Source organism: Festucalex cinctus, chromosome 1 (genome assembly GCF_051991245.1).
Source record: "Festucalex cinctus isolate MCC-2025b chromosome 1, RoL_Fcin_1.0, whole genome shotgun sequence".
Taxonomy (NCBI): domain Eukaryota; kingdom Metazoa; phylum Chordata; class Actinopteri; order Syngnathiformes; family Syngnathidae; genus Festucalex; species Festucalex cinctus.
In genome coordinates, this window is record NC_135411.1 from 41,528,473 (window position 1) to 41,554,086 (window position 25,614).

Consider the following 25,614-nt stretch of genomic DNA (forward strand, 5'->3'; position numbering starts at 1 on the left):
TGTGCAGGCTGAGTCCTGATCTGTGATTGAGAAAGCCAGTGAGGCAGCAGGTGTGACTATATTGAGAGCAGAGCAGGGAGCCCGTGCAGTGGGACACAACAGAATTTCGCTCTGTGCTTGAACAGTCTGTTGTTGTTTGGCATGGACAAAAATAATCTTTCAGAATGCAAACAAATGGCACGCTATGAAATGTTGATGAGCAAGAAAGACTTGTTTATGCATTTGAAGTCCAAGTCAAATAGTCTCACAAATAATCAAGTCAGTCAAGCCTTTCATAAGTTTGAGTCATCTCATTGGCCGTGCATATGGAACAGTGGAGCGTATTCAACTTTTCCCACTCTGGACCCTGCTTTAAAGTTGTTGCATATTTATAGTCACGTGTAAACAAAAGCCACTTCTGAATATTTTCGTGTTTTTAACTCAACTCCAACTTTATTTCTAAAGCACTTTAAAACAAGCATTACTGTACACAAAGTGTTGTACATGAAACAGGAATCGGTCATGCAGTAAAATAATATACAAGTCAAATAAGAGCAAAACAAAACGTAAGTATACAAGTGAATAAAGTTTACATCAATAAATTAATAAGAAGTAGGTAGTGAATGAGGAACAGGAGAAAAAAAGGACATGTAGCTGGACAAATTTAAATGTTTTTCAGAATACAAATGCAGACTGCAAAGAAAACAAATTGATATTGCTATATACTGACTGTGTATTGTAGCAACATCAGACCTTTCTGAGAGATTCTGCAAAACAAGGCAGATCATTTCTGACAGAAGAAACTGGGCCAGTTCTACTAGGTGTCAATCTGAATTAAACACAAATTATGTGGATCCTGATTTATTTGATTTTTTTTTTAACATATTGTGTTGTGTTTGGGGTGATTGTATTGTTTCACTTTAAATTAGCTTTGTAGAGGGAAAAAAACGGCAAAAAAGTCTTAGGCTTTTTTTTTTTTTGTTTAAAAGAACTATGTAAATAGGTAATTTTAAAAATTAAAAACCTGTTTTTGTTTTTTGCATTGATAAGGGTAGTTTTACATGATTTTTGATAAATGAATTAAAGCAAAAACTGCAGTACTTGTACAGGTGTACATATTTTTTTATTGAAATGCAAGTATAATTTGGTCATGTCACTCAATCTTTCTATCAGGCTCTTAGAGGAGGGAAAGGTAGCAGAGGCAGACAAAAAGAAGGATGAAGTGGAGGAGAAACAAAGGGAGAGGAGGAAGGAGATGGCCAAGCAAGGGAAGCAGCACATTCCAAGATTCTTCAGGTGAGAAGACCTTTGACACATCAAAGTGCTCCGCCAAAAAACAGCAAAGTATTTGTTTGTAGTCTTTAGTTTGCATACTGCAGTTGATGTTTAAAATAGCATGATTTATTTTGATTTTTCCAGGAAAGAAGTCGATCAGGATAACCGAGAAGTGTGGCTATACAAGGGAAACTACTGGAATCTGCGTGAAGAACCCGGGTTTGCTAATACTGAGAACTTAGACCTGTGGTAGGACGACTGCGTTTGGCGAGGTCTCGACTATATGGAATGAATGAAATTCAACTTTATTTGTGTAAATTGATTTACACCCACCTAGAGCGTACAGGAATATATTACAGAATGCTGCTACTGTCAAGATGGATAGGCTGAGGAAGATCGAAAGTATATATGATCCTCTGTGTTTTGTTTTGTTTTGTTAGTTTTTTGGACCACAGGGGTGAGGTGCCATCCGTAGAACAAATGAAGACGTTTTTAACAATGCCCGATGTTTTAAAGCCTACCTCTTTAGATAATCCTTTGAGCACTGAAATCCCCTTGATTTAATGCTTACCTTTCATTCCATTTAGTAGTGTGGGTAAAAAAAATAATAAATTGCGGGTAAAAATATTCATATTTCCTATATTTGATAACACATGTTCCCAAAAATATTTATATTTCATCTCATAACATTTTTTTTGTTTAATCAAATTCTAAATGTCAGCCATATTTTCTGTATTTAGACAGGTAAAGTGTGGGAAGTTTTACATATGGACTAGGGGTGTCTTGTTTTTCCTCTAGTAGGTCTCACTGAACTTGTTACTACTAAATTGCACACTATAGTTTAACATAGTCACAATGTCCTTTGTAAATGTAGCACTATTCTTTGCTTTTCTCGTTCACTCCAAAGATTTATGTCCAAATTGATTTGAGAATGTTCTCTTCAACTTTCAGATTTTCACTTGATAAAGTTTATGCCAACGTGTTCTACATGACATTTCAGTCATGGCTTGTGAAGGAAAATACTGCAAACCCCAGTCACATTTTCCTCAGACTGTTTAACTTGAAATAAAATGTTTGAATAATGTTTGCTACTTGATTTTAATGAATGAAATATGTACTCAATCTCGAGCTCCACAATCACTTTGTTTAGGGTTATGTTGCAACGAATATTCCCCACAGTTTGGCCTGTCACATTTCTCAACACCCCACAGAGGGTGACTCCCACCAAGGAATCACCATGGGACGCCCTCACTGCCTTGTACACCCAAGTGTGTAAGGGAGCTTCTTTTAATATCACTCAAAAACCATACAACTGAATTGATGAGTTTAATAATTTAAAAAATCCAGTACTAAATTGTTCCGTCTTTGAATGTTTTCAGTACTTTAACCATATTTAATGTATTTAGCAACTAATCATGCGCTATATAAGTAAAGATGACTTGCATGGCTTCATCTTTCGATCAAGTACAATTGTTGAGTTCTTAAAAAAAAAAAAAAAAAAAAAAGTGCTATATTTATTGAACACAGATGGAATACAAAGCCTTCGTCAATGTATAATGCAGATACAGTGAATTTGGGGTTATGAAAATAAAACGGTAAATAATAATAATGACAATAATGAAAATGACTCCTCAAATACATATCCAGCTCCTTTGTATTTCATGGGCACTGGGAAATGTGTTAAAACTCAAAGCAGAGTTAAATCGCTCAATATAGCAAACATTACTGGTATATTTACAGATGATTTGGTATCTACAAAATTAGTCGTTAAAAAATAATAGATGCCATTTCATCCTCAAAGTACCAGCACCAAACTATTGAATATTTCTATTCTATTTCTATATTATAAAGTTAATGAATGGGGTTATTTTTTCTTCGGCTGATGTTTAGTACTTTGAAACATATTGACAGTGGAAACTGCTGTGTATTTGGTCCATCAACTTGATGTGATGTCAGATAGCTCGAGCTAAAAGGTGATTGGTTTCATTTTGTATGTTGAAAGCCACAACTTCAAAGCAAAATTACTGTGTAAAATTGTTTTGATAATTAGAAGGAAGACGTCAATGAAATCATAGCAAAGCAGTCAATTTAAAATGTATTTTACTATTTTTTTTGTTTGTTTTTTTAAATGTAATTTGGTCATCAACAGAGTTATAGAAAATCATCTAGCTGCTCAAGAATGATTTGGTATTTTAAATATTTAGCAATCAGTTTACGAGTGCTACAGGTAAATTTTGTCTAAAAAAATTATTATACACGTGCACAATGTCTTCCAATTCTATAATGACTCGGTAAAACTTTTCTTTTTTTTTTTAAACTATGCTCCACAAATTTGAAACGTTTTGTCACGTAATGTGTTCTTGTCTCAGAAGACTTACCAAGATGCCTCATGCGTCTACATGCACACGGTGGTGACTGGTATTCGGTCAGAGACCCCTGGCAGTCATTTTAAATCACTGATTTCAATCTGCAAAAAAATCGAGAACTGCAGATGTACAATACTTCATGACACGCCATCAATATGTGTTAAGGCTTACAAAGGGTAGAATCATAAAATGCAATGCTAAACAAAGAGCCGGACAGGGTTTTTTTTTTTTTTTTAAGCAGAGATGTATCCATTGTGACAAAGCACAGACTAAATTGTTATTCACTGACAGTTTTTATTGTGATGGGGGGTGGGGGTGCAGTTTCATTAATAATACTGTAGGTTTCTCTACTCTAGCAGCATTGACCACGTTTCTCTACAATTGACTAAATCCTAATCTTAAAAATATGAAAGGCAATGATTTATGCGTTGTCAACCTTTAACTGAAGTTGTTGTGCAGTTCTAACAATTTCTTTTGTAAATATACAATTGTTCTGAATGTAATAATTGTAATCGAGGATATGGCCACAAATATCACTGTGAAATGACCTACTTCTGCCAACTAAAAGTGAATTTAGTTTAAACCAAGGCACTTTCATTAACAAAAACAGGAAATGGAAGTTACAAGTAGCTTTTTTTGCTGTAGCTCTTTTTTTCTACATTTCAAACAAATATTGCTGAAGACGCATTAGCTAGTTTGCTTTGGTGCCATTTGAATACTGGTCCCATGTAATGGCTAATATTACCCAGACCTGTTTATTGGTTACATTTGCATTGTTTCAAGAGTTCACTTTTTTTTTTTTTTTTAATCCCATACAAATCTGGTATTCTGGTTATAGAGACAAAAAGAACCGCTTTCTTCATAGTCCTCTTGCAAGTACACTAGTGGAGATTCACTTCTGACTCGTGATGCAATTGCATTTTTTTTCTAGCATCTGTTGACTCATAAAGGAAAGAGAAAATTATGGCATTAAATTATATCCTGTCCTCTGTAAGGATGGATCATATGCTTTTCTTGACATATTGTAAAGACAGACAAGAAAATAACTTTACAACCAGAATATATCCTGTGGAGAATTTGTTGTCAAAAGGTTGCTGGTTTGATTTTAGTCTGGATAAAAAAGAAGCCCTGTTCAAAGTATGTAAACTCAATAAAGACTATGCGCTATTGCTGTAAGTCTGTAAACTTATCAGACAAAAAAAAAAAGTCGAATTAGAAATGGTGTTCATTGGGAGATTCAGATCTTGCTATTCTCCAAGTGTGAGTCGATGTGTCTAATGAGGGCATCATCCGGGTAACCAGTTGGGAAGGTCAGCTGACACAAAGGACAACTTCGCACAGCACTCTCGTCTGACTCCATCCATAACTGCAAGCAGAGGAGGAAGTCCAATTGAAAATATTGAAACGAAACATCCCCCAAATAAGAATTTAAAAAAAATAAAAGATTAACTTTGGAGGATTGACATTTGAATATACAAATTCTTGAATTTGATTTGACTGAAATTCGCTGCATTTTAAAGTTTCTTTAAATGTTTGTGACAAAAGAATTGTTTCCAATTCTTCTTTAGATTCTTTAAAATCACCAAAAAATGTCCAGTCAAGTTTCATGACCATATAAGCTGCTCTGACTATTCCGCATAGTTGATGGTGAGCAGAATTTAAGTTAATTCTTTCATTTGAATGGTTTCAAGGGGAAGTCAAGTTAGTGGAACAGTTTACAGTGTTCTGTTAATTTCACCAAAATATAATATTACCGGTGCATAAGAACATGAGCTAGTGTACGCGCTGTGGATGACGGTTGCGCGGTGAAGTCACTTTCTGTGCGCGAGCCTCGGCACTCTCGCTCCGGATGTGGCCGAGGTAAGACGCACACGCCGCTCTCTTCTGCTAGTCGTGGCGATGAATGCAATCAAAAACTTGGTGTTATATTAATTGGGTTGCATCGTGTTATTGGGTCAATTGTTAAGGATGTTTTGTGTGCTTACTAGCTGGTGTTGTTTTCGCTATGCAACACTTTTGATTCCGTGATCCGTCGATGAATGGAGCTAATTTTGCTAACGATTGGCGCCTTTTCCTGAGATTCTCTTTTGACTTTTAGGAGAGCTTGTGAGGACGTCGAAGTGTACACCGTGCTCATTGTTATTTCCATGCACACAGGCCGCTGGAAAATAAATGTTCAGTGAGACCAAACCCGACTCCATTTGTCGAAAACACAACACGACGCAGAGTAAAGTCAACCCGCACGGGTTACATTAGTCAACCTGAAAAATTTCTTGACAATAATATATGTGACCTCACTAGTCTAAACATGATATTCTGGTTAATATAACATTTTTGGAATATGAGTTATGCATCAAATTCCAGCTATTTTTATCCATCTCGGAGGGCGGCCATTTTGCCATTTGCCGTCGACTAGCCCCGGGTTTTCACCGGTTGCGGTTGCGGTGCGGTTGCGGTGCGGTCCGGCGACGCAAGCAATTAGATTCCATTCATTCGAATGGTGCAGTTTACACCGCTTGCGAGTGCGTTGCGTGTCGACTGCGGAAGGCCTGCGGCGTGCCGCAAGCCTTCCGCAAGGATAGCCTATTTTCTATTTTTGCCGGACGCCGCAGCGGTAGGCCTCCGGCAAATGGCAAGCTAGCACAAAACACATCGAGCGGGACAGGAAGACCGAGGCAGTTTCAAAATAAATTTCCGGTTACCTTTCAGAATAAAACACTCACCAGCTCCTATTTTGCAAGCTTTCAGCAAAACGTGACGTGGGCGTCGCCGGGCCATGTGCTCATTCACGGTTTAGACACCAGCGAACAAGGACGAGGAGAGGTTTATATTGGAGGTGGAAAACCACAAAATAATATATGACACGGCACATCCTTTTTATAAGGACTGTAATGCTTGTTGTGCCCGTCTCGCTTGCCGTACTGAGCGGCAGCCGGACGCGGAAGACAGAAATAAAGAGTGGACCCGCACTGACCCGACTCTCGTTATTAATATACTTTACAAGGACAACCAAAAAAAAGGATGCTGCATGGAATCTCATAGCAGAAGAAGAAGAAAAGGTTAAATCAAAAGAAGTCCACCTCTCGTTGTGAAATGCCACATGATCGCGCGCGCGCGGTCCCGCGAGACACGTTGGGAAGTGGGCGGCGACGGAGCTGCCGGACCGCAGCTGTGCGGAGCCGGTGTGGATTGACAAAAAAATTGACCCGTCCGGAGCACGCAGTCAAGACGCACCGCACCGCAACCGCATCCAGTGAAAACCCGGGGTTAAGATCACAGTTGCTCAGGCAATGACCAATCACATCTCACCTGTTTTCTGAACCTGATCTGTGGCTGTCACCTGAGACCTGAGCAATTGATGTCATTTTCGCACAACAGCAAGTGGCAAAATTACTGCCTTTTGGGCTCCAGGTGGAGGAGTGGAACCGTCACTTGCCTTCGGTACCGGTTGGCGCGAGTTGAGTTCTCTGCCTGGGAGACCATGTGTGACTTACGAGATGTAAGCTTGTGTGAGTGGGTGAGTTATACACACACACACACACATATATATATATATATATATATATATATATATATATGGCCACCTTTTGATATTGATCAAAAACTGCTGAATTTAGCTGCTTAGCTCATATTCCACTAATGCAATATCAACCAACATACTGTATTTAGATTAGTGGGGCCGAATAGAACATATTGTCAAGTTTGGTTTTTTTTCCTTTCTTTTTTTGGGTTGATTTCCCCTTTTAAGTATCTCTCCTCAGCCATTCATTTATTCCATGAGGCTCCACACTAGCAACACCTTTTCTTCTTTGAAAGGGACTTTTAAATAAAATACATTGCTAGCATTAATTGAATTAATTTTAGTTAGCAGTGTAACTCCAAAACTACCAGCGATTCACAGACCTTTTGGGAGGAGTCTGACACCAGCCAAGGATGAGTCGCTACCATATCATTATGAAGTTGGTCATTTTTAAAACAAATGTTTTTGTCTGCTTCATAGTACCCTTCGTACTGGTTTGTACTCACATTTATGGAGGGCCAGGACTGAGCATGCTCAGTGTTCATGTAGGCAGGCAGATGGCAGGAGAGTGTGGAGGGACCCTCGGGGGCTGAGAAAGATGGAATTTGTCCAGGTTTCCTCGGAGACAAGAAAGAGGGGTGGAGTGTTTTTTCCCGAAGTGATATGGGTCCAAGTGTTCGAGGGGGACTAGTGGCCGCCGAGACGTAAGTGCCCACATCCTGTAAAAGGCAACGCTATTCATTCTTGCATGCTTTAAACGCCAATAGGGAGCCATAAAGCTTCACTTGCACCGGCATCACCTCTTCATCATCTGATGAGTGTGGGGGTGTCACCAGTGGGGTTGGCTCTGGTCCATCGTCCAGGTCGCAGAAATGATGTACCTACACGCGACGAGCATCAGAGAATAACATGATGATTAGCGATGAACAGCATCGACCGCCTTACACTTCAATAAAGGCTCTCAGCGACACCTCAGTAGTCAAAGGGAAGCCCAGATCCAGCGCACGATGATGAGGACTGCTGCTCAGACTGCTGCCCCCATTTCTCTCTGATCTCACTCTTCGGTCTCCACCAGCTCCATGAGCTGACGCGGGTCTGACCAGGCCCACCAAAGGGGTCCGGAGGTGGGATTTGGATTGTCCATAAGTATGTGTGTCTCCATAGAGGGACCTGGGCTTGGGCAGGGTGGATACGGGGTCTCTCATGAGGCGAGGTGGGAGTCTCTGTATGGCTGATGGGTCAGAAACCTTGGGCACATACAAATATAAACATTCAAAAAAGTGAATCTATAATACGTACAAAGTTCAGTGGGTAAATTTACCTCCGAGTAACTACGGCGACCCTGGAATTTTGCTCGAAGATTGCTGCTGGTTGGCTGATGGGAGTAAGAGGCCGGCCCATTGTGCAGAGGAGGTGGCGGAGAGGGCAGCAGCCTCTCAGGGGTGAGGGAAGTACACTGGGGGGATGGGGGAGAAAGACGCTGAGGAGCAGAGGGAGGTCGGCAAACTGGGAAGTGGGAGAAGATACACGGAACACACCAAGAATGTATTATGCGGTGGTAAGGACAAATACATCAAAAGCACAAATGCGTTGTCATATGCTGTTTTGTGCCGCCCTCTGCTGGTCATTTTCCCTTCCCTTTCAGTTTCCTTGGAGCGTGTCGGTGGGCGGCGTCTCCTGCGTCTCACCGGCTGACAATCATAATCAGCAGGGTATTTAGACGGAGAGTCGGAGACACATGGCCTCTTTGCACAGCTCGACTACTTCCTGAACTGAATACCATGTTTTTGTTTCCTGTCTTTCATGAGTGGACAAACTGATTAATCCAGGTGTGTCTGGCCAATGGTGTTGTAGTTACTGAGATCAGGCACACCTGGATTAATCAGCTTGTCCACTCATGAAAGACAGGAAATGAAGGACTGGTGTTGAGTTCAGGAAGTAGTGGATTTGTGCAAAGAGCACATTGCTGCTTGCTTATGGGGTATATGCCACGGAAGGGGACTTCTGACTTTGGTGATTTTGCACATGAGCTTTGATTCCGGTCTGGGTTGCGAACACGCATCATACGTTATATTAAAACATCTGTCAACAATTATAAATATTTCATGAAATATTGGTGACAAAAGGAGATGATAGAAAGACTTCAGAATGTGCTCATATGTACTGATTTTACTTTTGATTTCTGACAATCTGATCTTAGTCTCAATCATCTGATGAGTGATTATTATTAAATATCAACTTTTGTGGAAAGCAGTGGTAGGCACGTACTGGATTCCTGTGGGAGTTGACGTAGAAGTTCACTTTGTTTCACAGCCAATTTTCGGACTTGACCCAATTCCTCTGTAAGCTCAGTGTAGGCCAATGCAAGGTTAACTCTGAAACACAACACAATAGTTGCCCCAATGTTCAGGCATTCCCATGATAAGGTGGTAAATACACAACTTACTGTTCATCCCCAGCTTTCTTGATCCATTCTACGTCGCAGTGCTCACAGTGTGGGACCAAGTCCTGTTAACAGAGATGTGAGCAACAGTAGTTTTTCATCACTTTATATACACAGGACCTGAGACATTCTTATCAGACATTCTGATATTTGGCAAACTAAACCTGGGATTTTAATGGCCTTCTCATTAACCACGTTTTTTTTTTTTTTTGTTTTTTTTTTTTTTTTTTTTTAAATAGGTGATTGAGTACAAAAAAATAATCCACATTCTGAAGGGTCACAGTGATATGTAATAGCCTAAGAAGAATCCCAGATATGTCTGCTAAGATTTTTGAACACATACACAGAGTGAAAAACAACACAAACTGAGCACTGCTGACCATGGTTTCATTTTTTTTTTTTTTTGCTAATTTTCTCAATCTGCTGTCATACAAATGTTTCATTTATTTTATATATAAATATTACTGACTTTTTTTTTTTGCTATAGCATTTACCCCTCCATAGCTGCGCTCACTACTACAGTGGTATAAAATGCTTCGTCCATGAAATACAAAATATTGGGGTGATTGTTGTGATATTTTTAGAGGCTGATGTGGGCATAAGCAGACATTTTGGTGACGAGTGATTGCAGTTTTCAGACAAAAACAATGCAAACTTGTTTATGCTTACGTTGAGTTTTACACTGTCCCATGTGCTAGTCTGCTACAATGTCCTCTCATTATTTACAAATATGCACATATTTAATAGACATGTCTTTCCACATTACACAATGCCACATAAAAAAAAAAAAAAGAAAAAAAAAAGAAAGAAAATTGCAGATTCCCTTTGAAAAATAAGCAGGACCTTTGCACACCAACATTGACATACTGGTCTCATACAGGCTTGTGGACCAAACATTTTCAGTAAGGCTATTGTGTATAAAACTAGCCATTAGTCAAACAAAATCACACCTTTATTTACTTTATATTTCTAATGTCTTAGTCATAAACGACTCAGCATTATTATTTCACGGCACAAAACTAGCTATTATGATATAATGAAAATTAAATACTTAAATAAAAAAAATAAAAAAAGAGTTTTATTCATCCGTGCCTCAACTGGGAAGGCACAAGTGCATGGATGGGCCTGCCCAAGGTGAGGGGTCTGCCCCACCAGGTCACCCCTACAAACCCTGACTACTTCGAAAAGTTTTAAACGCCGTACCTCTTTGTGTCTCTGCGTGTCTTGTAGCTGGGCTACTTCCTTCTGCAGTCTCTGAAGCTCAGCTCTCAGCTCCTTCTCTCTCTGACATGCTCCCTCTGCCTGATGCAGTGCTCCCTCCAACTCGGCCTCTAGACGCTGCATCTTCAGGTCTGAGAGAGCGTCCAGACTGCGGGAGCTCTGCAGTGTTGGCAAGCGGCCCTCTTTCAACATTAAACAGACAAAACGGTTGGTAAGTATATGGATTCCACCTCCCCAATCAGTGGTAATGTTTAGAATTTGTGCAATATGCTGCCAGATATAATTTAGGAACATTTAACATTTATGAAATAAACAGGACTTCTTTTCCCTCTGGTTGAAAGTAGAATTCAGTTTCCTTGTGTGTACTATGGCAAGATAAACTTTGGCCTCCAATCCAACAAGGGGCATCTATCTATCTATCTATCTATCGACCTATTATGTAGTTGTTATTCATCAGTGCTGAATGTTACATTGAGAGGTCAATGAGCTGCTACTTACTCACCTCTTGGTACAACCAGGCTTGAATGTGGTTGACCTTGATGTGCATCTTTGTTATGGAGTTGAGCGTTGAGTTTTTGAAGGGAAGTTTCTCTTTGTCTCAGAGCTGCCTCCAGACTGCAGATTCGCTCCATATGCTGCTCTGCTAGAGTGGTCTGAAGTATAAAATATGTTGAACTGGTAACCAGACTGAAAAGAGCCACAATAAATAATAGAGTGTGCATTATTTGTGTGTGTGCGTATTTGACCATCTTGTCAAGATCTCTCTGGACATTGCTTTTCTCAAGGTGGATCTTCTCATAAGCTTGAATTACATCCTCTAACTGCTCCTCCCTATCCTTGCTCTTCTGGAGCTGTGTGAGAGTGAGAGAGAGCGACAGTGAGAGAATGAGAGCGAGCGAGAAAGACAGCGAGAGAGAGAGAGAGAGAGAGAGAGAGAGAGGTAGTTATAGAGTTCCAGGTATCCCTAAAGAGGAGGATTTCTTCCACGGGTTCACTCATAATCCCAATGCCAAGTAAACATAATTACCATGTGTACGCAAACATGCCATAAGACTTTTTTTTGGGGGGGGGGGGGGGGGGATTTTAACATAAATATTGCTGACGTGTTTAAGGAACTTAACCAAATTCAAATGAAAAGATTAAGATTAAATATTTCACAATCATCACTAACCGACAACAACTGTACTGATTCCTACTAACAACATGGCTGCCGAAAGGGAGCAACACAGTCAGCGCTGCTAACCTCTAAGTTGACATGTGTGCATATTGCACTGGTGAGCTGCTGCTTTTTAGGATCTTGGCCCAGAATCTAAGACAGATAATTCAGGGAACTCAACTACAAGCTAGATTGGTCACTGGTCAATCACAATGTAAAGATGGACATTACTGTATAAAGAAAGAACTGAGTGGGAAGTGATCCAATGCCAAAAAGTTATTAATGTGAAATACTGCACTACCAGGGTCTATTTCACAAAGCAGGTTTAGTGAGAACCCTGGATCAAGAATAGAAACCCTGAAATGGGGGAAACTCTGCATTTTCTGTTTCAGAAAGGGAGGTAACTGAAATCAGAGGAAAATAAGTAACTCTAACCTGCTTCCATAAAAAGTGGTCATTTAAACTCTTGGTCAGTTACCGTAGTAACCTAACCTGGTCCGTAGCAGGTTTTTCACAATGAACCTCGAGGTTTTCTCTGTCCCCGCCTCCTTTCAGCCACACACGACATTTCATTTCCTCATTCATAAAGTCCGCTGCAGAGAGTTTTTGAATAAATACGCCTATAGTCTAGAGCAGAGGTGGCCAAGTTTGGTCCTTGACATGCTATCCAGTCTGTTTTCCATGTTTCTCTCCTTCAGCGCACCTGAATATAATGATCAGCTCATCAGCAAGCTTTGCAGAAGCCTGATAATAATCCCGATCATGAATCAGGTGTGTTAGTGGAGAGTAACATGGAGAACAAGCTGGATAGCTTCTCTCGGAACGTGGTCACCCCTGGTCTACAGCGTAAAGTCCACTTTTGTCACGAACATGGCATGTCCTTTTGACAATGAGCCCATTGGTGAATATGCCGCAGTATTGTGCAGGGAATTAAATATTCGTCGCGAGATTGTTATCAGATCACGCATAGATATGCTGGCATTTCCAAACAGTTATCTTTTTGAACTGTACTGTTTTACATCACAGTCCATCATCTACATATACAACTTAATCCGTCCTTACGTTTGAAATTTACCAGCGCGTAGTCATGCGCTCACATCACAGCATATATTTTATGTTGTACTCCACTTTTTCCTTATAACCGTTTCATGTTTTTATATTTCATCTTAAGTCAAGTATGCTTCACCCCCGCAGGATTGCACCAAAATGAAATGAATTAATGAGCTACCATTCAACAGGTTTCCCCTGTAATATTATTGATTGCAGAGGACTACATTTACCGTATTTTCACGACTATAAGGCGCACCTAAGAGCCTTCAATTTTTTCAAAAGCTGACCATGCGCCTTATATATGGATCAATTTAAGCCGCAACAGGTCTCGCTGTCAAGACGCTATCGTTGACCCTGCACGATCGGTGACGCGCATGCGCAGAAGATCCCGCCATCTTGGATCGCTAGCTAATACTAATACTTTACCTCAGAGAAAATAATAAAACAGCTGTTTATTCATTTTGGGAGTGAATGGAGTTGTCAGAAAGCTGGTTTGTAATCTATTCATAAAGTTTGACTGACCTATCTGACTGTTTTGTTGACATTCCCTTTAGCGCAGCACCATCTAATGGATGCATAACGTAACCCCAGCCTCTACTGTCGCGCCTTATATATGGAAAAAGTTTTAAAATACGTCATTCATTGAAGGTGCGCCTTGTAATGCGGTGCGCCTTATAGTGCGGAAAATACGGTAAATTTGCACATTGATCCGACACCCGAGCAGCAACGTTTCCCCACGTCGCCTTCCTCTATCGGGAGCTGCTGGGTTGTTGAGCTTTTTTTCTAAAGACATGTTCAAATTCGCCATATGCTCGCATTTAGATTTCCAGTTGAGAGGGGTAAAACACGCGGAAATCGCCCTCTGCTTCCCCGTTGCCATTGTGACTTGACGAATGGGAGTTCCATTGATGTGGTCTCTTTAGTGTAGTGAAACTACTATGCGTTGATAAACTACCTTAAATCAGCTGTCCTGGAACCGAAAACGCAGAGTTCCCTCGCTCAATGTATGTCAACTCGCTGTTCAGGGTTAATCTCTGTGTTTGTTGAACATGCTTTGTGAAATGGACCCCAGTTGTCCTCATTTGCATTCTGATTTTTCTGATATACCGAGATGGAAATACTAACTTTACTTTTAACAGATGTAGAACACCAGAAAGTGCATAGTGAGGAAATGAAGTCAAAAGCCAACTGTACCTCTTGGGTGAGAGAGTTGATCCTATGTTGCAGGTTGGATGTCTCTGATTGGATGATATTGTTATCTTTAATGGGCTGACAGGAAAAGTACACTCTTTCCTCACCAAATGTATTGATCATCGGAAACTATATGCAATTATTGAAAGAAAGGAGAGAAAACAAGACCATTTGACTGATTTGGCATAAAGGTAATACAGTCCATATTTCCGTATGTTTGTGTGTACAGTGTGTGTTCTCCACCTTGACCTCGTACTGTTTGAGCTTCCTCTTGATGCTGCTGTTCTCCCTCTCCAAACTGGCAAGACGGGTCTTAATGTCATGATAAGCCGCAGCCACAGCCAGTCCTGATGCCGGGTACATACTATCATCTTGAAGGTGGTCAGCTGACCAGCTGATCGCTGACATGTCTATGTCATCTCGCAGCCCTTCGCCGCCTCGCAACAGCTCGAGCTCTGCTGTGCCGAATACCTCCATCAACAGTTATCTGTCAGAGAGGGAAATAATAAATTGTTTTGGTCAGGGAAACACAATCAGGAAAAGGCCATTCAACTGTATCTTTGTGTTCTTCACCGCACAGTGGAACATCACTGTACAGGTAGCCATGAAGTGCATATTTTAATAAAGTTTAACCTTCTCATAGATCCCCCACCTTTATCTCAAAGCAAAGCCAGGAGGTTAAGCCCAAATGTAATCATACCCTGGTGAAATTTCAAGTTAAAATGATTTAAATTAGTTTTCATTTTGTGACTGATCTTAAAATCCAACGTGAAAGTGCTTAAATGTATAATGTAAGTTGCATTATATTTAAAAAGATGGTATGTGGTGGCCCACTGGCGTCCATGAAGGTATATATGAATCTGCTTGTCTGTCTCTGTATGTGCCCTATAATTGACTAGCGAATGAAGCTGAACATTATACCCTGTGAGAGAAAACAGATGGATATTTTTTTTGTCTATTTTTTTTTCATTAATCTTCTCAAACCATTATATTAAGTAGGTGTATGCGTATGATAGAAGTTACCCAGACTTTTTAAAATGGAATGCAAGAGATTGTGTTTCCCTAAACTTGTGAGGGATATGAATCATGCGTTCAGTCTTCTTCTGTGGAATGACCAATCTGTGCTTTCAGGAGAAGGATCTCAAATTTTGGCTTTGGTGAAGTTATGTGTATTCCTCTGCCAGATGAATCTGTACCTCTGCTATTTCAGATTCTCGTATAAGACATACTCTATTAGCATCATTATCGTCTTTGTTCGCATGGACATGTTAATGCTTTGTTTTGGAAATTCTTATATTAAAAGCATTGCAGACCTTGACAGATCATAGCTTCAATGCAGAACTGTTAAGGAGTCATATGTCTTACTGTGAAAGAACAAGTCCTCATTGTTCTGTGTTTCTATGTATCTGGGTCTTTTTACAAAGCTGTTGATGACAGTATAGGAGTGGACAAATTAACTATGAGTAATGTGGTGAGAGCTGTGCCAGTTACTTTGTGCAGTCTGGCTACTCAGTTTGTTTGTTTTCCAGACCAAGTGCAAATGCACTCGTAAATGTAGCTATACAAGCAGCCCCCACATTTAAAAAAAAAAAAATCTTTGTTCTTTATATATGACAATAAGTTTCCAACAAGAGGTAATATACTTCATTTTATTTATTATTATATGTATTTTCACCCTTCCCCGAACCATTTCATTCCGCAAAATCAAGGACATCAACATTGACACCTTCTTTGCCGACATTACCAGCGTGCTTCGAACAACTGCCAGCAGCTCCCCAGATGACCTTGATTCCCACTACAATACTCATCTTTCATGCACCTCTGAAAACCAGATCAGTTTCCTTTACCTATTCGGTTCCCTGGTTTACACTAGTTCTCCGCCAACTCAAATCTCAAGGACAATATCGCATATGCCAAATCTGCCTCCTAATTCAAACCCACCAATGAGTTGCAAAACTCTCTTTTCTCTCCTCTCTAATATCATCAAACCTCCTGACTCCATCCCCCCACACATGCACTCCACCGACACTTGTAATTCAATCATGTCATTTTTCATTTCCAAAATCAGTAATATTTGTCAACATCTGACTCCATAGTCCTGTTTCAGTTGATCTCACCGCTCAACTTTACTCTTCCGTCCATCCGCTCCATATATGATCTTATTCTCAACTCAAAACCCATAACATGCCATCTTGATCCACTTCCTACAACACTTGTTAAATCCTGACTCTCATCAGTTGCCCCTTTTATCACTAATATTATCCATCCTCCTCCACTTACTAGTATTGTTCCCAGTTCTCTCAAAAATGATTCTATTACACCAATACTAAAAAAAAAAAAAAAAATTGGCCTAGATCCAACCAACTTCAATAACCTTTGACCCATTTCCAACCTGCCATCCATTTCCAAAATTCTTGAAAAATCTGTTGCCATCCAACTTCACAATCACCTCATCTCAAATAACATCTATGAGCAGTCTCAATATGGTTACTGTCCATTCCACAATACTGAGACAGAGCTTGTCATAATCACCACCACCCTCCTCATATCTTCTGACACTGGTCTACTCTCTATTCTCATTTTACTTGATCTAACATCAGCATTTGACACAATTTCTCATACCACACTCCTTGACAGACTGTCATCGATTGGCATCACTCACACACCTCTCACCTGGTTCACCTCCTACCTCTCTGGATGTACGCAATACATTCAGCTCATATCTCACAAATCAAATACTCAGCATGTCCTAACTGGGGTGCCCCAAGGGTCCGTCCTGGGGCCCACACTCTTTATCATTTACATTCTCCCATTGGTTCCATTTTCCGCAAATATAGAATCCATTTTCACTGCTACGCGGATGACACACAGCTCTACCTCTCTTCCTAGCCCTCTTCAGTCCTTCCACCTGCCTCCTTTGCCCTCTGCCTCCAAGAACTCAACACCTGGTTTTCTTCAAACGTCCTCAAATTAAACAGCTTCAAAACTGAGATTCTACTTATTGGCACCACTTCCACTGGCACCAAACTGAACAGTTTTTCTTTATCCGTCAACAATACACCCATTCCTCCCTCCCCCAGGTTGAGAGTCAGGGTGTCATCCTTGACAGTATACACTCTCCTTTCACTCACACATGAATAGCATTACTTGCTCAGCTTATTTCCATCCACGTAACATCTCTCGCCTCCACCCATCTCTTAATCCTCACGCCGCTGCTATCTTTGTTCATAGCTTAATTACCTCCCACGTTGATTACTGTAATTCACTCCTGTACTCCTTTCACAAACTTCAACTCCTCCAAAATTCCCGACCTCCCACCACATCACCCCCATCCTTCAACAACTCCACTGGCTCCCCATTAAACAAAGAATTCACTACAAACTTCTTTTCCTCACAAATCTTGACATAACCTTGCTCCACATCTCACCTCTTTCACATTGCTACTCCTGCTCGTTCACTCCGCTCCTCATCCACCCTCCTACTCCATGTCCCTCGTGTTCGCCTCGCCACTACGGGATGCAGAGCCTTCAGTCACTCTGCTCCCAAGCTCTGGAACTCCTGACCTTCGTGCCATCGACTCCCTCCCATTCTTCAAAACTCAACTTAAAACCTGTTCAAGTTGTCCTATTCCACCTATCTATAACTAAACCTTTTATCTATTGTTTACCTTGTTTTACTGATTTTATTTGGTTTTGCGTTTTTAACGTTTTGTACAACGAGCTTGAGTGTCCTGAAAGGCACTTAAAAAAAATATATATATTTTTTTTTTTTTGCGGGCAACAATGTTCTCAATCCTGCAGAAAAGTTCAGAACGGTGCCTAAAACAGCAATCGCCATAGCGGCAAAGAGGTCAAATCATGGATGTGGCATGTGCATAACTCCCACTCCATCAGCCCACACTGTCTTTCTCTCACACATCCACTTTCATCCCACACACTGCAAACGTGCATTGTTGCCTTCCTTCCTCTAAATTTCCTGCTCCACTTTCAGTCAGAATTATTGCATTACACATACTCAGTGTAAGCCAAGGGCAGATCAGAACATGGCCATATGTTTTCCTCACATGTTTTTTTCATTTATTAATGGGCCAACATATTATGTTGTGCATAATAACCCCCTGCAGTCAAGCACAAAAACTCAAGAGTTGCATGTTATAGCATCACAATGATCAGTGTGTATAATTACCCTACCCCCAAAAAAGATTGTGTTATTACTGTTGATCAGTATGCTACGCATGTTTATATGTATCGGCATAGAACAAATGGAATTTATCATGTAAAGTCTGAAACTATCACAACTAGAAATAAATAAATAAATAAATAAATCTTTTTTAATACAAATAAAAAGTTAAAATAAAAATAAAGTTTTTGTATATTTACAATGGATTGCAATTGTCAAGCATAGCCTAACATATAAATCACAAGAATTAAACGTCAGCAGACTGAGGTAGTGCTCAGCACGTTTGCTTCACATTTCTGAGGTTCTGGGTTGAAATCTTGGCTCTGGCTCTCACTGTGGAGTCTGTTTCTTGCTTATAAGTTTTCTGCAGGAAAGCTACTTCCTCCTACATTTCCAAAATATACACGCTTGTTTCAATGAAGACTAAATTGTTCACCCTAATGAGGACAAACGCTCTCCAGAAGATGAATGCGTGGAAGAATAATTAAAGCTTAATCCATCTGACCTCATTTAGTTACCAGGAAGAGTGAAATGTTTTTTGGCTCAGCTCTTAGTGCGATACTGTCATGCACAATACATTGAATCCAAGTTGAATTTGTATACATTTCATGTTAGAATTTGGTCATGCACTCTTGTTTCATCACCTTAAGTCTTGTCCCTCCCTCACCTGTATATATAAATTCCATTTTAAACAATATCTGTCCCTTGATATTCTCTGAATAAGCAGAGCCTAACACACAAGAAAGAAAAGCTCTGTGTTACTCTTCAATACTCTTGGATGTCATCCAGCTTGTGTAAGCTAAAGAAGATGGAGTAAACCACCCACCTCGAGTTTGGTTGTTTTATTTGTGAGAGGGGGAGGTGTGTTTAATTCAAAAATAGGTCTCCATTTACCATTGCTAATTATTTTGTGAAACTAATTTCTCATACTTTTTTGTTTGTTTGTTTGTTTGTTTGTTTTTTGTTAACTACTCCTCAACCCAAGACACACCGCGGACGGTTTTTGGCCACAACAAAACTTGATTGAAGTTAAATCTCAAGCTCCACACCCTCAACAAGGTCCTCGAGCATGCACGGAGTTCGCCCAACCAGTCTACATTTGCTTAAGGACTTGGAGAAGGCATTCGGCCTACAGGGAGTCCTGTGGGGTATGCTCCAGAAGTATAGGGAATCGGACCCCCTGATACGGGAATTTCGGTCCCTCCCAGGGTTTGCTTCGCATTGCCGGCAGTAAGTCAGATCCTGTTCACTGACATGGGTGAGCTAAAGCCTATCCATGACTTTAGGTGATACGAGTTGTATATACACTATATACAGGTCGGCAGTGAATCACAGGACACATATACGCAGTTTTTCATATTATTAAATATACTATAGCCTACATTCAGTAGGCTACAAAATTCCCAACCTTCTGTATTACTGCTCTTCAGACAGCACATTTTTGAAGCTCAGCAACACTATGGGCTCTATATTTGAAGCAGATCTGTCTCTTATTACAATAAAGAGTGTAGTTTTCCTCACCACAACTGCTGTCATATGTCTTCTTTGTATTGTCATGGTGATTATGTAACATATTTAAAAAGAGATGACAAGAAGAGAAACAAATGAAAAGTTAATACAGCATTACAGTGTCGCTTCATGCTGATACAGCTGTAGAGAAGATATCCTGTCACTGTTGTAACATCTTGGACCCGCTTTTTCATATGCATGTTTATTATCTTTGTACCCATTGACACGAGTTTTATGTGCATGGCAATGTAATCATTTTAACTGTAGACCATAATAATAAGTGTGGATGGTTGTTCGTCTCTGTGTGCCCTGCGATTGGCTGGCAACCAGTCCAGGGTGTCCCCCGCCTGCTGCCCAAAGCCAGCTGAGATAGGCGCCAGCACCCCCCGCGACCCTTGTGAGGAATAAACAGTCAAGAAAATGGATGGCCCATAATAATAATAATAATAATCCATGTATTGTTCATTTGTGTAGAAACTGTGTGCAGTTTAACTTTAAGTGACTCTGCACCTCTCTGATAAGGCACTGTCCACTTCCACATTGACACATTCCACATAAATTCCAATATTCAGCTATAGTAGTCCTTTATCTCAAGTAAAACACCCATTTGAACGGAACATAATATTTAGATTTTGAGATACATTCATTTTCAACTCCAATCTGAATGCTTTTCATTACAAAAAAAATATTTTCGTTAGGCTTAAACAATCACTTAAAAAAAAAAATATCAAATGAAGTTTAGGATTTGTTCAGTTCTTCAAATGTGCTATGATGGTTATTTCCCAGTTTTAGATAATATTGTTTTTCACAGATGTGGTGCTGTTGAAGAGGCAACAACTAACAAATTGTGCATTTGAAGCATGTGCGCTCTTGTGCACCAAATAGAGGTCAGTTTGTTGCAGCGCTTGCAAAACCACCACCAGGTTCTGCGTTGCCTTGTGGGGTTTCTGATAGCCGACGACAAATGAACGCAACACGCCCTGACGAGTCAGCGTTGAAATGAATCACGAACAAAATCATACACATTTGTTGTCAGTGTAATCCAAGCTGCTCAGTTAATGGCACTTTGCTTAGATATTTGTGGACAAATGGATTTGCATCTTCGCCGATTTCTAATAAACCCACATTTCTTAGATTAAAAAAATGTATTTGTAGCCTATTTATATATTGATTTATTCGCATTTTCGCTCCACCGACGCTACTTGTCTCGCCTCCGAGATTGCTGGATTTCACGCCATGGATCGCTGCGCAACAAAATCGTCTCAACACGGCCCGCTACATCCTAGCAGCGTTATGATTGATTCATCCGATAAATGATGACCGCAGACAGCGACATGCAAGGGAAAACGACGGCAAGGCAAGCAAGGACGCACAAGTAATCGAGCTTGTTTACTTACGTCTCGTGGCAAAAACAAAGCAGGTGGTGGTGCTGATTGTGCTGAGGAAGGGTCGACATGACTTGAGTGTGACATCAGCAGTGGATGCTGGTGTGAGTGAACCTCCCACTACCCACTCAGCGAGATGGGGAGGGGACGTCTTTCAAACGGAGCATGTTCTATATAAAAATAATTGCACTTCTCTTGATTAAAACAAGATATAGCTACACTAATGCAACTTCACTCGAGCCCAACATTTTTAACCTATTGCAAATTTTTAGGGAGTTCAATTTCTAGTTGACATTTTCCAATTCTGCCTCAGATGTCTTTGTTTCGAGAGTGATGGTGGGGTAAAATGTTAGACCTGGTACACAAAATAATTTTTCAAATCTTCAAAGAGCTTTATCTGTAACAGAAAAACCCAGCTTCACAAATTACATGCCTGGTTCTTTGCTTACCACAATTATCCAAAATTTTGGAAAAACTCTTCACTAACAGATTAGATCAATTCATAGAAAACATAAATTACTCTATGATAGTCAGTATGGATTCAGAACAAACTGATCAACTTCACTCGCCTTGACAGAACTCATTGAAGCATTACAGACTCCAATAAGAAAATGTCAGTACGATTGATCTCCAAAAAAACATTTGACACGATAAATTATGACAAACTGATCAGTACAGTGGAACTCTATAGGATAGGAGGAGTAACTCTGAACTGGCTGAGTAGCTATTTAACAAAAACACAAGTTTGTGAAGCTGACTGAGTATAGATCAAAATTCATGGACATTGTATGTGGTGTCCCTCAGGGCTCAGTGTTGGGGCAAAAACTGTTCATCCTTTATATAAATGATTTATGTAATGCGTCACAGCTAATGACTTTTGTACTATTTACAGATGATACAAATATCCTAGCTTCTGGTGACAATATGCAGCAAATTTGGAAGGTAATTAGCTCAGAATTAAAAATATGTTTTGATGAAAATAAGTTTACAATAAATTTAAGGAAGACAAAATGAATGGTATTTGTTTGGAAAGGTCAAATCAAGTAATCAAATAAAGATATCAATAGAGGATGTAAATATTAGAGTCCATGAAACTAAATTCATTTGAATAATAATTGACAATAAAATCTCCTGGAAACCTCACATACAAAATATCCATTCATCCATTTTCTTGACCGCTTATTCCTCACAAGGGTCGCGGGGGCTGCTGGCGCCTATCTCAGCTGGCTCTGGGCAGTAGGCGGGGGACACCCTGGACTGGTTGCCAACCAATCGCAGGGCACACAGAGACGAACAACCATCCACACTCACAAGCACACCTAGGGACAATTCTGAGCGCCCAATCAACCTGCCATGCATGTCTTTGGAATGTGGGAGGAGACCGGAGTACCCGGAGAAGACCCACGCGGGCACGGGGAGAACATGCAAACTCCACCCAGGAAGGTCCGAGCCTGGACTCGAACCGGAGACCTCAGAACTGGGAAGCGGACGTGCTAACCACTCGACTACCGTGCCGCCCACATACAAAATATATCCAATCCAAACTTTCAAGAAGTGTTTCTATCCTGGCAAAAAAGTATGCACTAAGCACTAAACCAGAAATCACTTCACATCCTGACTGTTCGATACTGTTGCATTATTTAGATTACTGTTCAAAAGTCTGGGCAAACACATAAACCTACATTACAACCATTGTACATACTGCAAAAAAACAAAAACAAAAAACAGAAAAAACAATAAGAAGTGTCCATGATGTTGTCTTTATTGACTACACAAACAAGCTGTTTCTACAAACCAAAGTCTTAAAGTTGCTCATCTTGTAGAATTTAAGACTGCACAAATAATCTATAAAGCCAGACATAATTTGTTGCCGTGAGGTAGTATACAGAATATGTTTTGGAAAGAGAGGCAGATTATAATTTCAGGACAAAGCTAAATTTAAGTTTCTGTCTGTGGTATAAATTGAACAGACTATAGATAACTACAACAATGTCCAACAGTCAATTAGTTTAAAATAAATATACATTAAAAGACATATACTGTATTGGAGGGATATGGAGAATAGAGGCTGGGTTGTGACCAAATTTAACCAGATATAATAATGCACAAGGACTCAAGATCGAGTCCAGGCTTCGGCCTTCCTGGGTGGAGTTTGCATTTTCTCCCCGTGCCTGCGTGGGTCTTCTCCGGGTACTCCGGTCTCCTCCCACATTCCAAAGACATGCATGGCAGGTTAATTGGGCGCTCCAAATTGTCCCTGTGCTTGGGAGTATGGATGGTTGTTCGTCTCTGTGTGGCCTGCGATTGGCTGGCAACCAGTCCAGGGTGTCCCCCGACTACTGCCCGTAGCCAGCTCGGATAGGCTCCAGCACACCCCCGTGACACTTGTGAGACACTTGTTAAGAAAATGGATGGATGGATAATAATGCACAGTAGAAATATTGGGGAATACGGGTGTATTATTTTGTAAAAATGAGCATCGGAAATATATTGATGAGTTAGGGATTGAAATTTGATGGATTAATTTTGCTTTTCACAATATGCATGTTCGAAATAAAAAATAAATAAATAAAAGCAACTCTCAAAATAACGTTATTTATAAAACACTTTAGAACAAGAAATTCTCTTTTATTTTGATGTTGGTTTTGCACAAGAAGCCTCGATCACTCTATATCAGCAAAAAAATCCATCACCGTAGCCTGGGCTCCAGGTGGAGGAGTGGAACCGCCACTTGCCTTTGGTGCCGGTTGGCGTAGGTTCGATCCTCCACCTGGGAGAGGCCCATGTGTGGCTTGCAAGAAGTAAGCCTGTGTGTGAGTGAGTGAGTGGGTATTAAAAATAAAAAAATAAAAAAATCCATCACCGTAGCCGCCATGTTTCTAACCACTCCAAGACGAAGCTCTCGATGAGACAAGATTTGAGTGAATCAGGCTTTAGCCCCGCCCACTAACTGACGGGCGAGTTTGACAGATAAAATAAATTCACGAAACACGCAACAGTGACCATCAAATAATTAAATAAATAAATAAATGAATGAATATATATATATATATATATATATATATATATATATATATATATATATATATATATAATCATAGTGAATTTAATTAATGACACTTTCATTTAATTATTTAATGGTGTATTTATTTATTTAATGTTGCCACTTTTGGTCGTCCATATCATGTAGCTCGTCTGGTGTGTCTTCCAATCTGCTCCCTCAACTTTGTGTCTTGTCCAGGTGTTCCTCATTGTCTCTTGTCTTGTTATTTATTTATTTTTTTTGTTTCTGTCTTTGCCAGTTCATTGTTTGTGTTTATTGCCTTTGTTCATGTCGCTGTGAGTTACGTCTTCCCAGAGTCCTGTCTTGCATTCTTTTATAGTAAGTTTATACCCAGTTTTGCTTTTTGTATGATTTTATTTTTTTTGTATTTTTATTTTATTTTATTTTTTCTATTTTTTTTAATTATTTTTTTTGTTAATTTATTTTTTGATCACTTACAGTACCACTTCCAGTTTGCTTTTTTGTTCTTTTGCATTTTTGGCACTCAATATGCCCCTTGCATTTGTGTCCTCAATCATGCTAACTCATGACACTTTTATATCACTGTAAACAAAAATGGCCAAGGGTTTAAAAAAAATCTAAAATTAAGATTAACTACCTACTTTTAGGGCTCTGCCAGTGACATGAATCGGAAGGAATTACTTTGTTTGTTTGATTGAATTTATTTGATGAAAGCACAGAAAAGACCATATCAGCAATTCCTGACATACAGTCAAGCATCACTGATGATGAAAACACAATAAGGGCTTATTTATAGTGTGGTCCTTACAAGAAACGCTGAAGATATAAAAGGGAAACATTAACAAGCAAGTGCAACGAATACAAAAAAAATGTATAAGCTGTGTACAATAGTAAACTACTGTTGTTGTTGTTGTTTTTTTAATGCAAAAACATGGTAATGACAGAAGTACCACAATTGAAAAAAAGTATAACACAAGTTATCTTAGATCATTAAATGAAACTGAAATTTATATACTACATTTTTGTATCGTTTTGCAGCCAATTTTTAAGGACTCTTAAACGTAGTTAAGGAGCCACTTGTTTTATATGCAATGGCGGAGCCAGAGGGGGGGCCGGGGTGGCACGTGCCCCTGCTGAAATGTGATTGGACCCAGCAGACGCCAAATGATTGACATATCACGGCACCGGCGCAGTGACGTCGCACGCCTGGCCGATGCAGCCTGCCAGCAATTTTTTCAAGCAGACGCCTACTAATTGTTATGCCCCTCCTGAACAGTAGCTGGCGCTACTTACGACAAAGCGTTATAATCCACCT

At 40.0% G+C, this 25,614-nt stretch overlaps 2 protein-coding genes across 8 annotated transcripts in view; one reads left to right on the top strand and one right to left on the bottom strand.

Annotated features, from left to right (window-relative positions):
• Positions 1 to 2,338, top strand: part of LOC144029272 (oxysterol-binding protein-related protein 7-like) — a 39,722-nt gene extending 37,384 nt beyond the window's left edge. For all 5 annotated transcript variants that reach the window (XM_077535708.1, XM_077535712.1, XM_077535713.1 and 2 more), the window contains 2 exons: positions 1,153 to 1,275; positions 1,399 to 2,338. In XM_077535708.1, the coding sequence (XP_077391834.1) occupies positions 1,153 to 1,275; positions 1,399 to 1,507 (232 nt within the window). In that variant the 3' untranslated portion in view covers positions 1,508 to 2,338. The remainder of the gene's footprint in view (positions 1 to 1,152; positions 1,276 to 1,398) is intronic.
• On the bottom strand, positions 967 to 21,410 carry LOC144029328 (TANK-binding kinase 1-binding protein 1-like). Of its 3 annotated transcripts, XM_077535716.1 has the most exons (13): positions 21,287 to 21,410; positions 14,445 to 14,688; positions 14,205 to 14,330; positions 11,551 to 11,655; positions 11,307 to 11,457; positions 10,787 to 10,986; positions 9,587 to 9,648; positions 9,409 to 9,515; positions 8,462 to 8,646; positions 8,112 to 8,387; positions 7,941 to 8,021; positions 7,647 to 7,859; positions 967 to 4,986 (listed from the first exon to the last, which is right to left on the bottom strand). In XM_077535716.1, exons 2-13 carry the CDS (start codon positions 14,676 to 14,678, stop codon positions 4,858 to 4,860), a joined length of 1,869 nt encoding a protein of 622 aa, XP_077391842.1. In that variant the 5' UTR covers positions 14,679 to 14,688; positions 21,287 to 21,410; the 3' UTR covers positions 967 to 4,857. The 3 variants fall into 3 exon arrangements, with proteins under 3 accessions (XP_077391842.1, XP_077391841.1, XP_077391840.1); XM_077535715.1 differs by having other exon boundaries at positions 11,307 to 11,655; positions 14,451 to 14,688; XM_077535714.1 differs by having other exon boundaries at positions 11,307 to 11,655.
• Between the last annotated feature and the right edge of the window lie 4,204 nt (positions 21,411 to 25,614).